Below are 16498 nucleotides of genomic sequence, written 5' to 3'. Positions count from 1 at the left end.
CCACTCCGCTCTAGAGGAACAGCACGACCTGGTCTAGAGGAACAGGTCCATCAGGTTCTAGAGGAACAGCTCCATCAGGTTCTAGAGGAACAGCTCCACCTGGTCTAGAAGGACAGCTCCATCAGGTTCTAGAGGAACAGCTCCATCAGGTTCTAGAGGAACAGCACCACCTGGTCTAGAAGGACAGCTCCATCAGGTTCTAGAGGAACAGCTCCACCAGGTTCTAGAAGGACAGCACCACCAGGTTCTAGAGGAACAGCTCCATCAGGTTGTAGAGGAACAGCTCCATCAGGTTCTAGAGGGACAGCTCCACCAGGTTCTAGAGGAACAGCTCCATCAGGTTAGAGTCAACCAGGTTTTGGAACAGCTCCACCAGGTTCTAGAGGAACAGTTAACTGGGTTCTAGAGGAGCAGTGTACCGGGTTCTAGAGGAACAGTGAACCGGGTTCTAGAGGAGCAGTGAACAGGGGTTCTAGAGGGGCAGTGAACCGGGTTCTAGAGGAACAGTGAACCGGGTTCTAGAGGAGCAGTGAACCGGGTTCTAGAGGACCTCTGCTGTAGTAAAACCTACCTTGGATCAAACAGAGCCGTCCACCCAGCAGCTGACTGCAGTTTGAAATGAAAGACGGATCATGTAAAAGGTTTTGTGTTTATTGAAGGTTCACAGCTCATGACTCTCTGTGTCTGATCCATGAAGAGGTCAGAGGTCATCAGATACCTGTACAGTACACATGGTATACATACAGAGGGTATTGTAGTATTACTGTAGTAGAACTCACATAGTACTTATACAGAGGGTGTAGTATTGCTGTAGGAGAACTCTTTAAATGGTACCTCAACGTATCTGATTGGTTCTAGTAGATCTCAGGAATGTATCTTATCGGCCAATCAGAGCACAGGTCAAACTGTAGGTTGAAATGATCGTCATTCATAGATTAATTATTAAACGTTTTCACATGTACAGTCACCACAGATCAGAGGCCATTTTGGCTAAACTCAACTCTTGATTCAAGATTTTTCTGATGGTTAGTAAAGTTACAATGTGAAGAGCTAGGCGTAACGTAGCATAGCATAGCGTAGCTTCCTTCACATCAACACAGTAGCATTTAAAACACGGGCTAACCAGGGAGCTAACCAGGAGGCTAACCAGGGTGGGCTTACCAGGGGGGGCTAACCAGGAGGGCTAACAACGGAGGCTAACCAGGGAGCTAACCAGGAGGCTAACCAGGCGGGGCTAACAACGGAGGCTAACCAGGCGGGCTAACAACAGAGGCTAACCAGGGAGCTAACCAGGGGGCTAACCAGGGGGGCTAACCAGGGAGGCTAACCAGGAGGGCTAACAACGGAGGCTAACCAGGGGGCTAACCAGGGTCCACCATCTTGTCTCTGGTCTCCTGAGCCGGCGGCCGGTTGGTTGTGAGGAACAGATTCCAGTCGTGCCCCTTTAGGGATCCTCCTGGGCTGTGATTGGCCCTCCCGGGTCACATGATGCCGTTGGTGAGGTACTGGAAGCCGTCGTAGAGCCGGGTGGTGACGGAGCGCAGCGAGGCCTCCACCATCCGCTCCACCTGCAGCTGCAGCTGCTCCTCCGTCAGCGACAGGAGGAAGCGCTCCTTCAGCCCCCGCAAGGAGCCGGGGCCCTGGAGGCACGGCAGGGGGGAGCCTGGGGAGGAGGAGGAGGAGCAGGAGGAGGAGAAGGAGCAGGAGGAGGAGGAGGAGGAGAAGGAGCAGGAGGAGGAGGAAGAGGGGGGGAGGAGGAGCAGGAGGGGGAGGAGGAGCAGGAGGAGGAGGAGGAGGAAGAGGGGGGGAGGAGGAGGAGGGGGAGGAGGAGGAGGAGCAGGAGGAGGAGGAGGAGCAGGAGGAGGAGGAGGAGCAGGAGGAGGGGGGGAGGAGGAGGAGGAGAGGAAGGAGACACGTCAGGAGGAGGTGGTACCTAGAGGTAGGAGGTTCGGTGTAGGTAGTTGGGTGGAGGAGGAGGTAGGCTGGAGGGGGTAGGGTGTAGGTGTTGGGTGGAGGTGTTGGGTGGAGGTGGTAGGGTGGAGGTGTTGGGTGGAGGTGGAGTGGAGGTGTTGGGTGGAGGTGGAGAGGAGGTAGGGTGGAGGTGTTGGGTGGAGGTGGAGGTGTTGGGTGGAGGTGGAGAGGAGGTAGGGTGGAGGTGTTGGGTGGAGGTGGAGGTGGTAGGGTGGAGGTGTTGGGTGGAGGTGGAGGAGGTAGGGTGGAGGTGTTGGGTGGAGGTGGAGGTGTTGGGTGGAGGTGTTGGGTGGAGGTACCTTGCTGCATGACCTCCACCATGGTGAGGATCTGGTCCATGTGCTTCCTGGCGGCCAGCAGACCCTGGAGCAGCAGCACCTTGTAGTACACAAACATGTCCCCCTGCGCACCGCCCATCACCTGCAACACAACAGACACACAACTCAACACAACGCCCATCACCTGCAACCCAACAGACACACAACTAAACACATCGCACCGCCCATCACCTGCAACACAACAGACACACAACTCAACACAACGCACCGCCCATCACCTGCAACACAACAGACACACAACTCAACACAACGCCCATCACCTGCAACACAACAGACACACACCTCAACACAACGCACCGCCCATCACCTGCAACACAACAGACACACAACTCACTGCAGCACAACAGACACACAACTCACTGCAACACAACAGACACACAACTCACTGCAACACAACAGACACACAACTCGCTGCAACACAACAGACACACAACTCGCTGCAACACAACAGACACACAACTCGCTGCAACACAACAGACACACAACACACTGCCCATCAGTGTAGGTGGTGTAGGTGGTGTAAGCATGCCTGTGGGTGGTGTAGGTGGGGTAAGCATGTCTGTGGGTGGTGTAGGTGGTGTAAGCATTTCTGTGGGTGGTGTAGGTGGTGTAAGCATGCCTGTGGGTGGTGTAGGTGGTGTAAGCATGCCTGTGGGTGGTGTAGGTGGAGGTGACTCACGTCTACGAACTCGGCGGTAAGCTTGAAGGCGGACGTCTCGAAGCCGAGGTTCCGCGGCGACGAGGACAGGATGAAGCCAAAGTCGATGTGGATCAGATGACCCTCGGAGTCCAGGAGGATGTTCCCATTGTGTCTGGGGAGGAGGAGAGAGGAGGTGAGGAGAGGAGAGGAGGAGAGAGGAGGAGGTGAGAGGAGGAGGTGAGGAGAGGAGAGGAGGAGAGAGGAGGAGGTGAGGAGAGGAGAGGAGGAGGAGTAGAGGAGGAGAGAAGGAGGAGAGGAGAGGAGAGGAGGAGAGGAAGGGAGGAGAGGAGAGAGGAGGAGAGGAGGAGGAGTGAGGAAGGGAGGAGAGGAGGAGAGGAATGGAAGGGAGGAGAGGAGATAGGAGGAGAGGAGGAGAGAGGAGGTGAGGAGAGAGGAGAAGAGAGGAGAGAGGAGGAGAGGAAGGGAAGGGAGGAGGAGTAGAGGAGGTGAGGAGAGAGGAGAGGAGAGGAAGGGAGGGAGGAGAGGAGAGAGGAGGCGAGGAGGGGAGGAGAGGAGAGGAGGAGAGGAGGAGAGGAGGAGAGAAGGGGAGAGGAGAGGAGAGAGGAGGTGTGAGGAGCAGAGAGGAGCAGCAGTACCTGTCCTTGACCTGCAGCAGGTAGCAGAGCAGGCTGTAGGCAGCACAGCTGTACACAAAGTTCCTCTGGGCGGACAGGAAGCCTTCGCTGGACGAGGAGCCATGCTCCTGCAGGAAGTACTCCAGCAGGGACAGCTGGCTCTGCTTCTTTACCTGCACACAACACACACACTATAACACACACACTATAACACAGTATAATACACACACTGTAGTCCAGCAGGACAGCTGGCTCTGCTTCTTCACCTGCAAACAACACACACTATTACACACACACTACAAACACACACACATAATACGCTGTAGAACACACACACACACACACTATAACACTGTAGAACAAACAACACACTATAACACACATCACACACTGTAGAACAGACACACTATAGAAAACACTGTAGAACACACACATACCTTATATAAACACACCCACAAACACTATAGAACACAAACACATTGTAGAACACATGTCTGTTTGTCTGTCTGTGTGTGTCTGTACCTGGTGCAGTGACACTGCGTTCACCAGGGGTTCTGTCTGTCTGTCTGTCTGTCTGTCTGTCTGTCTGTCTGTCTGTCTGTCTGTCTGTCTGTCTGTCTGTCTGTCTGTCTGTCTGTGTGTCTGTGTACCTGGTGCAGTGACACTGCGTTCACCAGGGGTTCTGTCTGTCTGTCTGTCTGTCTGTACCTGGTGCAGTGACACTGCGTTCACCAGGGGTTCTGTCTGTCTGTCTGTCTGTACCTGGTGCAGTGACACTGCGTTCACCAGGGGTTCTGTCTGTCTGTCTGTCTGTCTGTCTGTACCTGGTGCAGTGACACTGCGTTCACCAGGGGTTCTGTCTGTCTGTCTGTCTGTCTGTACCTGGTGCAGTGACACTGCGTTCACCAGGGGTTCTGTCTGTCTGTCTGTCTGTCTGTACCTGGTGCAGTGACACTGCGTTCACCAGGGGTTCTATCATGCCGCTGTCTGACGACATCACCAGGATCTTGTAGGGCTTCACCCAGAGAGGAACGCGCTCCAGGGCCCAGATACTCTGAGGAGGACAAACACATACAGATACATCAATAGATATACACATACATACAGTAACACTGAGGACACGAGGTCCGTGCTACTGCTATATTACACACAAACATATATACATACACACCACTAGTGAACAGAGCAATAGTACCTGTAGCGGTGTGAGTGAGTCACTAGTGAACAGGGCACTAGTACTTGTAGCAAGGTGAGGACTTGTGAAGCCACTAGTGAACAGATCACTAGTACCTGTAGCTGGATAAGGACTTGTGAATCCACTAGTGAACAGATCACTAGTACCTGTAGCTGGATAAGGACTTGTGAATCCACTAGTGAACAGATCACTAGTACCTGTAGCTGGGTGAGGACTAGTGAACAGAGCACTAGTACCCTTAGCTGGGTGAGCACTAGTACCTGTAGCTGGGTGAGCACTAGTGAACAGAGCACTAGTACCTGTAGCTGGGTGAGCACTAGTGAACAGAGCACTAGTACCTGTAGCTGGGTGAGGACTAGTGAACAGAGCACTAGTACCTGTAGCTGGGTGAGGACTTGTGAGGCCACTAGTTCCTGTCGGAGGTCGTCTCCACACTTGACGATGACAGACAGGAGACGCCAGGTGGGGAGCGACCCGTAGGGAGAGGACTCTCTGATCCTCCTTCAGACAGACAGGTAGGTAGATTGTTAGACAGACAGACAGATTATGTAGGTAGGGAGACAGACAGACAGGCAAAGACAGTTACACAATACATATTATGGGATGTATTATGTGTTATGGAATGTATCTGAGAGTGTGTATTATGGAATGTATCTGAGGGTGTATTATGGGATGTATATGTGTATGTGTGTATTATCGGATGTATTGTATATTATGGGATGTATATGAGGGTGGGTATTATGGGATGTATTGTATATTATGGGATGTATATGAGTGTGGGTATTATGGGATGTATTGTATATTATGGGATGTATATGAGGGTGGGTATTATGGGATGTACTGTATATTATGGGATGTATATGAGGGTGTGTATTATGGGATGTACTGTATATTATGGGATGTATATGAGGGTCTGTATTATGGATGTGTTGTATATTATGGGATGTATATGAAGGTCTGTATTATGGGATGTACTGTATATTATGGGATGTATATGAGGGTCTGTATTATGGGATGTATTGTATATTATGGGATGTATATGAGGGTGTGTATTATGGGATGTATACGAGTGTACATTATGGGATGTCACCTGACTTTCTCGGCCCAGGGCTCCTTCAGCGCGAGGGCCGAGGGGTCTTCAGGGTCTCTCCTGAAGGAAGAGGGGGGGCGGGCCAGACTCTCTGAGAGACGGCGCCTACACACACACACACACACACACACACACATACACACACACACACACACACACACACACACACACACACACTGAGTCCTAGAGTTCTCTATAGGGGTGTGTAGGTATATTTGGTTACACGTGGTTCTAGGGGGTACTCATGGTTCTAGGGGGTACAGGTGGTTCTAGGGGGTACAGGTGGTTCTAGGGGGTACAGATGGTTCTAGGGGGTACAGATGGTTCTAGGGGGTACAGGTGTTTCTAGGGGGTACTCATGGTTCTAGGGGGTACAGGTGGTTCTAGGGGGTACAGGTGGTTCTAGGGGGTACAGGTGGTTCTAGGGGGTACAGGTGGTTCTAGGGTGGTACTCACGGTTCCAGGGGGTACACGTGGTTCTAGGGGGCACAGATGGTTCTAGGGGGTACAGGTGGTTCTAGGGGGTACAGGTGGTTCTAGGGGGTACAGGTGGTTCTAGGGGGTACAGATGGCTTTAGGGGGTACAGGTGGTTCTAGGGGGTACAGGTGGTTCTAGGGGGTACAGGTGGTTCTAGGGGGTACTCATGGTTCTAGGGGGTACTCATGGTTCTAGGGGGTACACGTGGTTCTAGGGGGCACAGATGGCTTTAGGGGGTACAGGTGGTTCTAGGGGGTACTCATGGTTCTAGGGGATACAGATTGTTCTAGGGGGTACAGATGGCTTTAGGGGGTACAGGTGGTTCTAGGGGGTACAGATTGTTCTAGGGGGTACAGATGGTTCTAGGGGTCAGATGGTTCTAGGGGGCACAGATGGTTCTAGGGGGTAAAGGTGGTTCTAGGGGGCACAGATGGTTCTAGGGGGTACAGATGGCTTTAGGGGGTACTCATGGTTCTAGGGGGTACAGATTGTTCTAGGGGGTACTCATGGTTCTAGGGGGTACAGATTGTTCTACGTACCTGATGTCTCCGGCCGCGATGTAGACCGGTTCCGTGTTCTCCGTGCCACTGTCCACAGAGAACTGGCTGGTGAGGTCATCACTACTGCCGCCCTGCGCACACACACACACACACACACACACACACACACACACACACACACACACACTGTTAGAGGCTGGTTAAAAGGGGGGTCCTAGAGGTCCTGGGGGGGGGGGTCCTCACCTCAACCCTCAGCTGGCCCAGGTCGTCGGTGGCCCAGGCGTCCTCATCGTCGTCGTAGTTCACCACCGCCGACAGATTCCCCAGACTACAGCTCCCAGCATGCACTGGGGGGGTGGAGCTCAGGCCCCCTGGACTACAGCTCCCAGCATGCACTGCAGGGGCGGCGCTCAGGCCCCCTGGACTACAGCTCCCAGCATGCCCTGCGGGGGCCAGCTCCTCGGCGGAGTGGGCGTGGTGGAGGCGTGTCTCCGGGATGCGGAGCGGCAGTGCGGACGTCTGGAGGTCCTCACAGTCCAGGACCTCCACGTAGAGCAGGTAGGGGGCCTTGGGGGTGGAGCGTGAGAGGGAGACATAAGAAGTTTTTACACTGCCAAAAATCTGTCTTATGCACGCCTTTTTCCCAGCATGATCCGCGCGTGTCCACTGACTGAGGTGAATGACCGGCCTGAGCTAGCACCTTAATTTACCCCCCCTTCATTCTGAGGTAAATGCGATTAGACGGCTCCGCGGACGGGGAAAACCGCGAGCTGCTGACCATGTGGGAGAAGGTGAAAGATCTACGGCACAGACGTTTTTTATGTTGTTTGTATGTTTAATGTTGTCATTTTTGCACTTGGAAATAGTTAATCGCGTACACTCAGACGTGAACTTATTCTTGCATACGAGTCTCTTACATCATAAAAAAATAAATTATAAATTCTTAAATTATTCTAAAGAGGTCTACCCTCCCGCCTTCTCCAGTGAACCAAGACAGCCCGCCCCGTGACGAATGGGGGAGTACACCCCCTCGGTTTTAGGTCAGGCAGACAGCCAGCCAGACGGGCAGACAGGCAGCCGGACAGACAGGTTGCCGGACAGACAGGCAGCCAGCCAGACAACCAGCCAGACGGGCAGACAGGCAGCCAGACAGACAGGCAGCCGGACAGCGGGACAGCCAGACGGGTCACCTTGTCCTTGGAGTTGAGCACCACGGCCTGGCGGGGGGGCAGGCGGACCACGTGGTGGGGGTGGCCGGCGGTGGGCAGCCACACGCGGCCCGGCAGCGACAGGTTGAGGAGGCGGAGCTCCGCGCTGAGCCGCGCGCTGCGCTGCTCCTTGGACGGGAGGCGGGCCAGACGCCGACCAATGGACACCAGCGCCCGCAGGAAATCCCTCTGGGGCCGCACCCGCTCTGCCTGGGGGTGGGGCAGGAAGGCAATCAGTCAATTAATCAATCAGTCCCTGGATCAATCAATCAGTCAGTCTCTCTCTCTCTCTCTCACCTCCTCATAAGGTCTCTCGCCCGCGGCCGTGGTGTCTGACTTGGAGCGCTGGTGGCTCCTCCTGGAGGCGGGACCCTCAGGCTCCGCCCCCAGGCCACTGTGGGCCCTGCGGTGGGTGCGGGGCTGCAGGCCGGGGGGGCCGGGGTCTGGGCCGGGGGGGCCGGGGCCGAGGGGCGGGGCCAGGATGAGCCTGCGGAGCCGGGCGCCGCGGGAACGGCGGTGGGCGGAGAGGGAGGAGTCAGAGCAGCAGGCGGCCAGCAGCCAGGCGGACAGCAGGCAGAACGACACGCTGGCCCCGCAGCGGTGGACCTGAGGACACAGGGGGACACGCTAGCAGCTAGCCTAGCGGCTAACCTAGCAGCTAAACCACTAGCAGCTAGCCTAGCAGCTAAACCACTAGCCTCTAGCCTAGCAGCTAAACCACTAGCCTCTAGCCCAGCAGCTAAACCACTAGCCTCTAGCCTAGCAGCTAAACCACTAGCCTCTAGCCTAGCAGCTAAACCACTAGCCTCTAGCCTAGAAGCTAAACGACTAGGAGCTAGCCTAGCAGCTATCTTAAACAAATAGCCTCAACAGCAGTGCATCTGATGGCACAGGAGGGGCAGCGCTAGCAGCCAGCTTAGCTGCTAACTGACTAGCCTCTAGTCATTTAGTAGCTAAACGACCCCACCAGGTAGTCCTATACCCAGCCGGTACGACTATAACAGGTAGGGCTATAACAGGTAGGACTATACCAGGTAGGACTATACCAGGTAGGCCTGTACCCAACAGGTAGGGCTATACCAGGTAGGACTATACCAGGTAGGCCTGTACCCAACAGGTAGGACTATACCAGGTAGGACTATACCAGGTAGGCCTGTACCCAACAGGTAGGACTATACCAGGTAGGACTATACCAGGTAGGCCTGTACCCAACAGGTAGGACTATACCAGGTAGGCTTGTACCCAACAGGTAGGACTATACCAGGTAGGCCTGTACCCAACAGGTAGGACTATACCAGGTAGGACTATACCAGGTAGGACTATACCAGGTAGGACGATATCAGGTAGGCCTGTACCCACCAGGTAGGGCTGCAGGGCGTCGCCCAGGTCCGGGTCCATGTGGACGTACATGTGCAGCAGCTGCGGTAGGAAGAAGTCCACCTGGTCGTCAGGGAAACCAAAGAGCCGGTTGCCGAGGTAGGCCTGCACCCCTGGCTCCTTGGACTTGTACATGTAGGAGATCGCCATGGAAACATCAAACAGCTTGGACTCAAACAAACGCAGCAGCAACGACTGTTTAGAGGAGGAGGAGGAGGAGGAGGAGGAAGAGGAGGGGGACGGCGTGACGACAACCTCCTGCGGAGCGGAAGGCGAACAGGTGGTTTGATCCTGCTGCTGCTGCTCCTCCTCGCTCTCCTCCTTCTCCCTCTCCCCCTCCTCCTCCTCCTCGCTCTCCTCCTTCTCCCTCTCCCCCTCCTCCTCCTCCTCCTCACTCTCCTCCTTCTCCCTCTCCTCCTCACTCTCCTCCTCCTCCTCTTCCTCCTCCTCCTCCTCCTCAGGGCTCCTGTCCGGCGGTAGACTGGTGCATCTTGGGTAGTCGGCCGGGACCTCTCCGTTCTGGAGCTTCACCTTCAGCAGGACCTCCTGACATGCCCTGAGAGCCACGGCCGGGTCGATCACTGGAGACACACCATCTGGTCAGACACACAACAACTGGTCAATGGAGACACACCATCTGGTCAGACACACAACATCTGGTCACTGGAGACGCAACATCTGGTCACTGGAGACACAAAATCTGGTCAGACACACAAAATCTGGTCACTGGAGACACACCATCTGGTCAGACACTTAACATCTGGTCACTGGAGACGCAACATCTGGTCACTGGAGACACAAAATCTGGTCACTGGAGACACAACATCTGGTCAGACACTTAACATCTGGTCACTGGAGACGCAACATCTGGTCACTGGAGACACAAAATCTGGTCACTGGAGACACAACATCTGGTCAGACACTTAACATCTGGTCACTGGAGACGCAACATCTGGTCACTGGAGACACAAAATCTGGTCACTGGAGACACAACATCTGGTCATTGGAGACACACCATCTGGTCAGACACACAACATCTGGTCACTGGAGACACAACGTCTGGTCAGACACACAACATCTGGTCACTGGAGACACAACGTCTGGTCAGACACACAACATCTGGTCACTGGAGACACAACGTCTGGTCAGACACACAACATCTGGTCAATGGAGACACACCATCTGGTCAGACACACAACATCTGGTCACTGGAGACACAAAATCTGGTCACTTGAGACACACCATCTGGTCAGACACTTAACATCTGGTCACTGGAGACGCAACATCTGGTCACTGGAGACACAAAATCTGGTCACTGGAGACACAACATCTGGTCAGACACTTAACATCTGGTCACTGGAGACGCAACATCTGGTCACTGGAGACACAAAATCTGGTCACTGGAGACACAACATCTGGTCATTGGAGACACACCATCTGGTCAGACACACAACATCTGGTCACTGGAGACACAAAATCTGGTCACTGGAGACACAACATCTGGTCATTGGAGACACACCATCTGGTCAGACACACAACATCTGGTCACTGGAGACACAACGTCTGGTCAGACACACAACATCTGGTCACTGGAGACACAACGTCTGGTCAGACACACAACATCTGGTCACTGGAGACACAACGTCTGGTCAGACACACAACATCTGGTCAATGGAGACACACCATCTGGTCAGACACACAACATCTGGTCACTGGAGACACAAAATCTGGTCACTTGAGACACACCATCTGGTCAGACACTTAACATCTGGTCACTGGAGACGCAACATCTGGTCACTGGAGACACAAAATCTGGTCACTGGAGACACAACATCTGGTCAGACACTTAACATCTGGTCACTGGAGACGCAACATCTGGTCACTGGAGACACAAAATCTGGTCACTGGAGACACAACATCTGGTCACTGGAGACACACCATCTGGTCAGACACACAACAACTGGTCAATGGAGACACACCATCTGGTCAGACACACAACATCTGGTCACTGGAGACGCAACATCTGGTCACTGGAGACACAAAATCTGGTCAGACACACAAAATCTGGTCACTGGAGACACACCATCTGGTCAGACACTTAACATCTGGTCACTGGAGACGCAACATCTGGTCACTGGAGACACAAAATCTGGTCACTGGAGACACAACATCTGGTCAGACACTTAGCATCTGGTCACTGGAGACGCAACATCTGGTCACTGGAGACGCAACATCTGGTCACTGGAGACACAAAATCTGGTCACTGGAGACACAACATCTGGTCATTGGAGACACACCATCTGGTCAGACACACAACATCTGGTCACTGGAGACACAACGTCTGGTCAGACACACAACATCTGGTCACTGGAGACGCAACATCTGGTCACTGGAGACACAAAATCTGGTCAGACACACAAAATCTGGTCACTGGAGACACACCATCTGGTCAGACACTTAACATCTGGTCACTGGAGACGCAACATCTGGTCACTGGAGACACAAAATCTGGTCACTGGAGACACAACATCTGGTCAGACACTTAGCATCTGGTCACTGGAGACGCAACATCTGGTCACTGGAGACGCAACATCTGGTCACTGGAGACACAAAATCTGGTCACTGGAGACACAACATCTGGTCATTGGAGACACACCATCTGGTCAGACACACAACATCTGGTCACTGGAGACACAACGTCTGGTCAGACACACAACATCTGGTCACTGGAGACACAACGTCTGGTCAGACACACAACATCTGGTCACTGGAGACACAACATCTGGTCACTGGAAACACAACATCTGGTCGGACACACAACATCTGGTCACTGGAGACCCAGGCAGCGGGGTCACCTGAGTCGGGGGGCAGGTCCTCGGGGGAGGGGCCGGAGTCACTGCTGCTGTCCACACTGCCACTGGGGGAGGAGCTACGGGGTGAGGCACTGGGGGAGGAGCCAAGGTCACTTCCAGGGGGGAGGCGTGGCCGCTGTAGCGGGGGGCGTGGTCTGTGGTGATGATGATGATAGTCAGAGGAGCTCTCTGAGCAGGAGGAGTAGGAGGAGGAGGAGGGGGAGGAGGGACAGGAGAAGGTGGTGGCAGGGGAGGTGGAGGAGTGGGCGGGGCTTAGGTGGAGCGTATGCAGAGCCGGAGAGAGAGAGACCTCTGTGTCGGCCATGTTGGAAGATCAGAACTGGTGAGAGAGAGACAAGACCCCATGGTGGTTAAGACGTGAAAACAAGGGGGCAGTTAAGAGTACCACAAGGGGGCAGTTAAGAGTACCACAAGGGGGCAGTTAAGAGTACCACAAGGGGGCAGTTAAGAGTACCACAAAGGGGCCGTTAAGAGTACCACAATGGGGCAATATAGAGTAACACAATGGGGCAGTATAGAGTAACACAATGGGGCAGTAGAGTAACACAATGGGGCAGTAGAGTAACACAATGGGGCAGTATAGCGTAGCACAATGGGGCAGTATAGCGTAACACAATGGGGCAGTAGAGTAACACAATAGGGCAGTAGAGTAACACAATGGGGCAGTAGAGTAACACAATGGGGCAGTAGAGTAACACAATGGGGCAGTATAGCGTAGCACAATGGGGCAGTATAGCGTAACACAATGGGGCAGTAGAGTAACACAATGGGGCAGTAGAGTAACACAATGGGGCGACCGGCCAGAGGGGCTGTCCAGTCTGAGTAGCATTGTCACATTCTGTGATTTTGCCTTCAGATGAAACACACACAACACGCAGTCTCACACTCACACACACACACACACACACACACACACACACACACACACACACACACACACACACACACACACACTGTTAGAGGCTGGTTAAAAGGGGGTTCCTAGAGGTCCTGGTGGGGGGTTAGCTGCATCGCTAACCCCCCAGCATTCCATCTTCAGCAGCATCGCTGCTGCTGAAGATGGAAACACCGACACACTCAGACCCGAACAATGGTGAAAATGAAAGGAACCAGCCTGTTCTCCAGGGAACTGAAAGTTCTTCGGGCGGAGAACTTTAGAGACCGCTGGCTGCAGCCACGAACCTCCGCTGCCCGGGTTTTACAGCGCTCATGTGATCCATAACAGACACTTCACTGTCGTTGCTCAACCTAACAACCCTCTGAGGGTAAAGGTACGATGAACTCAGTCCCTCAGGGAGCAGCATGTTGGGCAGGGCTGGTCCAACGGGACAGGGGTACAGAGGTCGCTCTGAAGTGGTCCACTAGCTAGGATAATGTAGCCCAATAGCTAGGGTAATGTAGCCCAGTAGCTAGGGTAATGTATTCCAGTAGCTAGGGTAATGTATTCCAGTAGCTAGGGTAATGTAGTCCAGTAGCTAGGGTAATGTAGTCCAGTAGCTAGGGTAATGTAGACCAGTAGCTAGGGTAATGTATTCCAGTAGCTAGGGTAATGTTGTAGTCCAGTAGCTAGGGTAATGTAGTCCAGTAGCTAGGGTAATGTAGTCCAGTAGCTAGGGTAATGTAGTCCAGTAGCTAGGATAATGTAGTCCAGTAGCTAGGGTAATGTAGTTCAGTAGCTAGGGTAATGTAGTCCAGTAGCTAGGGTAATGTAGTCCAGTAGCTAGGGTAATGTAGCCCAGTAGCTAGGGTAATGTAGCCCAGTAGCTAGGGTAATGTAGTCCAGTAGCTAGGGTAATGTAGTTCAGTAGCTAGGGTAATGTTGTGGTCCACTAGATAGGGTTAATGCCAGTAGCTAGGGTAATGTAGACCAGTAGCCAGGGTTATGTTGTTGTCCAGTAGCTATGTAAACAGTGCGGTCGCGGATCCAAACTATTAGCCCTACGCCAAACTAAAGACCCTTAACTCCCCACCGGGTTGTTTAAATTACATTGCGACGTAGATTCAGAAAGAGAAAGCTGTTGAACACATCGCTCGACTGCACCGCCAACACCCTGTCAGCCCTTGAAAGCTCAGCTCATGGTCGTCTGTCGGATCTCTAACCCGGAAGGCAGCCTACCTGGAGACGAGCACTGCTTCGTGGGGAGTCCATTCGCAATTAAATTCAGTCCAGACGATGACTCCAGAGCAGCGGGGCGGCCGGGCTTTGGTGTGTCGGGGAGAGGTCTGCCGGGCTGGGTGCTGCGGTCTTCGGCTGACGGTGACGCAGAGCCGTGACGAGCGGCCGGGGGCGGGAGGCGGAGGAATCCTCCCCGGCCGCGGAGCGCGCGGACAAGGCGTCATCCTCTCCGACGACCCGGGGCGACCTCCAGGAGTATTGTTATCAAGCACTTATGATATGTCATATTTTTCTTATAATACATCCATTAGTTGTTATTTTGTCATTAAAAATGTGCTATTATCCATGAATAAGCTGATCTGGGGGTCGGTGATGAAGGTTTATGTGTTGAACGTTTAGATCTTCATGTTTTTCAGACGGGTTGGTTGTTGGCGTTTGTGAGGGGGGCGTGGCCGCGGGGTCGAGCAGGAGGTGTGTGTGGCGCCCCCCCGTGGGCACGGGGATGAGCCGCATGGTGCATTGAGTCTCATAAGAAAACAGATCCCATCGCTTCTATTGGCATCTCAACACATTTCTTTTTCAAGTAGAACAGAGCAAACACAGCCAAGTAGAAAAACACTCAATAATTCATTGTTTTTAACAAGGGGAGTATAAACCACAGTAATGGCCACCTCCATCACTTCATCCAAAGGAAGGAGTGGTCACAATAACACACAACATACAAATCCTGTGGTTTTCACCCGACCTCTAAAAGCAGGACCAACAACATGCCACCATTTTGCCAGTTATCAGATATAGTTTGTTTCATGGCGGACAGAGTTATCCAACATAGTGCAGTTCAAAATGGCCCCACTGTCGACCAATACAGAGGGAGTCACAACACAAACAAGGAGTTGATCACAACACAAACAAGGATGTGATCACAACACAAACAAGGAAGTGATCACAACACAAGTGATCACAACACAAGTGATCACAACAGGGTCACCCGAAAACCGATCCACAATCTCTCTTCTCTTCACCCGTTTCTGCTTCGTGAGCTGCTGCTCCACAGTGAAATATACACCTTCTCAAGGCCTGTCTGTCTCTCTTTCTCTTCTCACGGCCTGTCTGTCTCTCTACAGAAGGCCTGTCTCTCTCGTCTTCATAAGTTCTCTCTCTCTCTCTCTCCTCTTCACAAGGTCTCTCTCCCAGTGCTGTACCAGCACTGCTGCTCGGAGACCTTCAGAGTGGATGTTAAGGTATAACTTGACCTCTGACCTCAATTTAGCCAAAGCTAATAAAAGTCTCATTTGTTTCCTACTTCTGGAAGCATAAAGCCTCATACCTAAACATTAAATACTAATAATGCATATGACCATTAAGTCCGTAACGTAGAGGATTTTGATTTAAGCAGTGCAACCTTTGTCATTTTATTATTTTTGATCCGGGATCACTAATGCTGACCAGAGCCGTTAGGTTGGTAGCATGTGCTACCTAGCCTAGCTTAAGAGCTAAATGTTAGCAGGACTAGGTGCTAAGGTACACATTTCTCAGTAGGCAACAAGTGACAACCTCAATAAATAAGATAGATGAAGGAGTTTCACAAAGTTTCAAATCTACACTGTGCATTGCCTTGGCAACAACCCCCTCTCTCTTCAGCCCATACAGGATATACCCTATAGCCTACAGTCAGAATATACCTTATAGCCTACAGTCAGAATAAACCATATAGCCTACAGTCAGAATATACCTTATAGCCTACAGTCAGAATAAAACTTATTGCCTACAGTCAGAATATACCTTTATAGCCTAGTCAGAATATACCTTATAGCCTAGTCAGAATATACCTTATAGCCTACAGTCAGAATATAGCCTACAATCAGAATATACCATATAGCCTACAGTCAGAATATAGCCTACAAACAGAATATACCTTATAGCCTACAGTCAGAATATAGCCTACAAACAGAATATACCTTTTAGCCTACAGTCAGAATATAGTATAGTCAGAATATACCTTACAGCCTACAGTCATTATATACCTTATAGCCTACAGTCAGAATATACCTCATAGCCTACAGTCAGAATATAGCCT

At 52.5% G+C, this 16498-nt stretch overlaps 1 protein-coding gene across 1 annotated transcript; it reads right to left on the bottom strand.

Annotated features, from left to right (window-relative positions):
* Positions 1–630: 630 nt before the first annotated feature.
* Positions 631–14562, bottom strand: LOC307085131 (phosphatidylinositol 4-kinase beta-like). The gene is made up of 14 exons (XM_079749807.1): positions 14422–14562; positions 12288–12624; positions 9415–10028; positions 8353–8661; positions 8038–8265; positions 7091–7414; positions 6887–6978; positions 5870–5974; positions 5157–5280; positions 4525–4638; positions 3606–3757; positions 2989–3121; positions 2271–2391; positions 631–1663 (listed from the first exon to the last, which is right to left on the bottom strand). Exons 2-14 carry the CDS (start codon positions 12607–12609, stop codon positions 1482–1484), a joined length of 2820 nt encoding a protein of 939 aa, XP_079605933.1. The 5' UTR covers positions 12610–12624; positions 14422–14562; the 3' UTR covers positions 631–1481.
* Between the last annotated feature and the right edge of the window lie 1936 nt (positions 14563–16498).

This window comes from Pollachius pollachius, assembly GCF_949987615.1.
Source record: "Pollachius pollachius genome assembly, chromosome: 13".
NCBI lineage: Eukaryota > Metazoa > Chordata > Actinopteri > Gadiformes > Gadidae > Pollachius > Pollachius pollachius.
The sequence above is the reverse complement of the archived record's forward strand: the minus strand, read 5'-3'. Positions and strand labels throughout refer to the sequence as shown.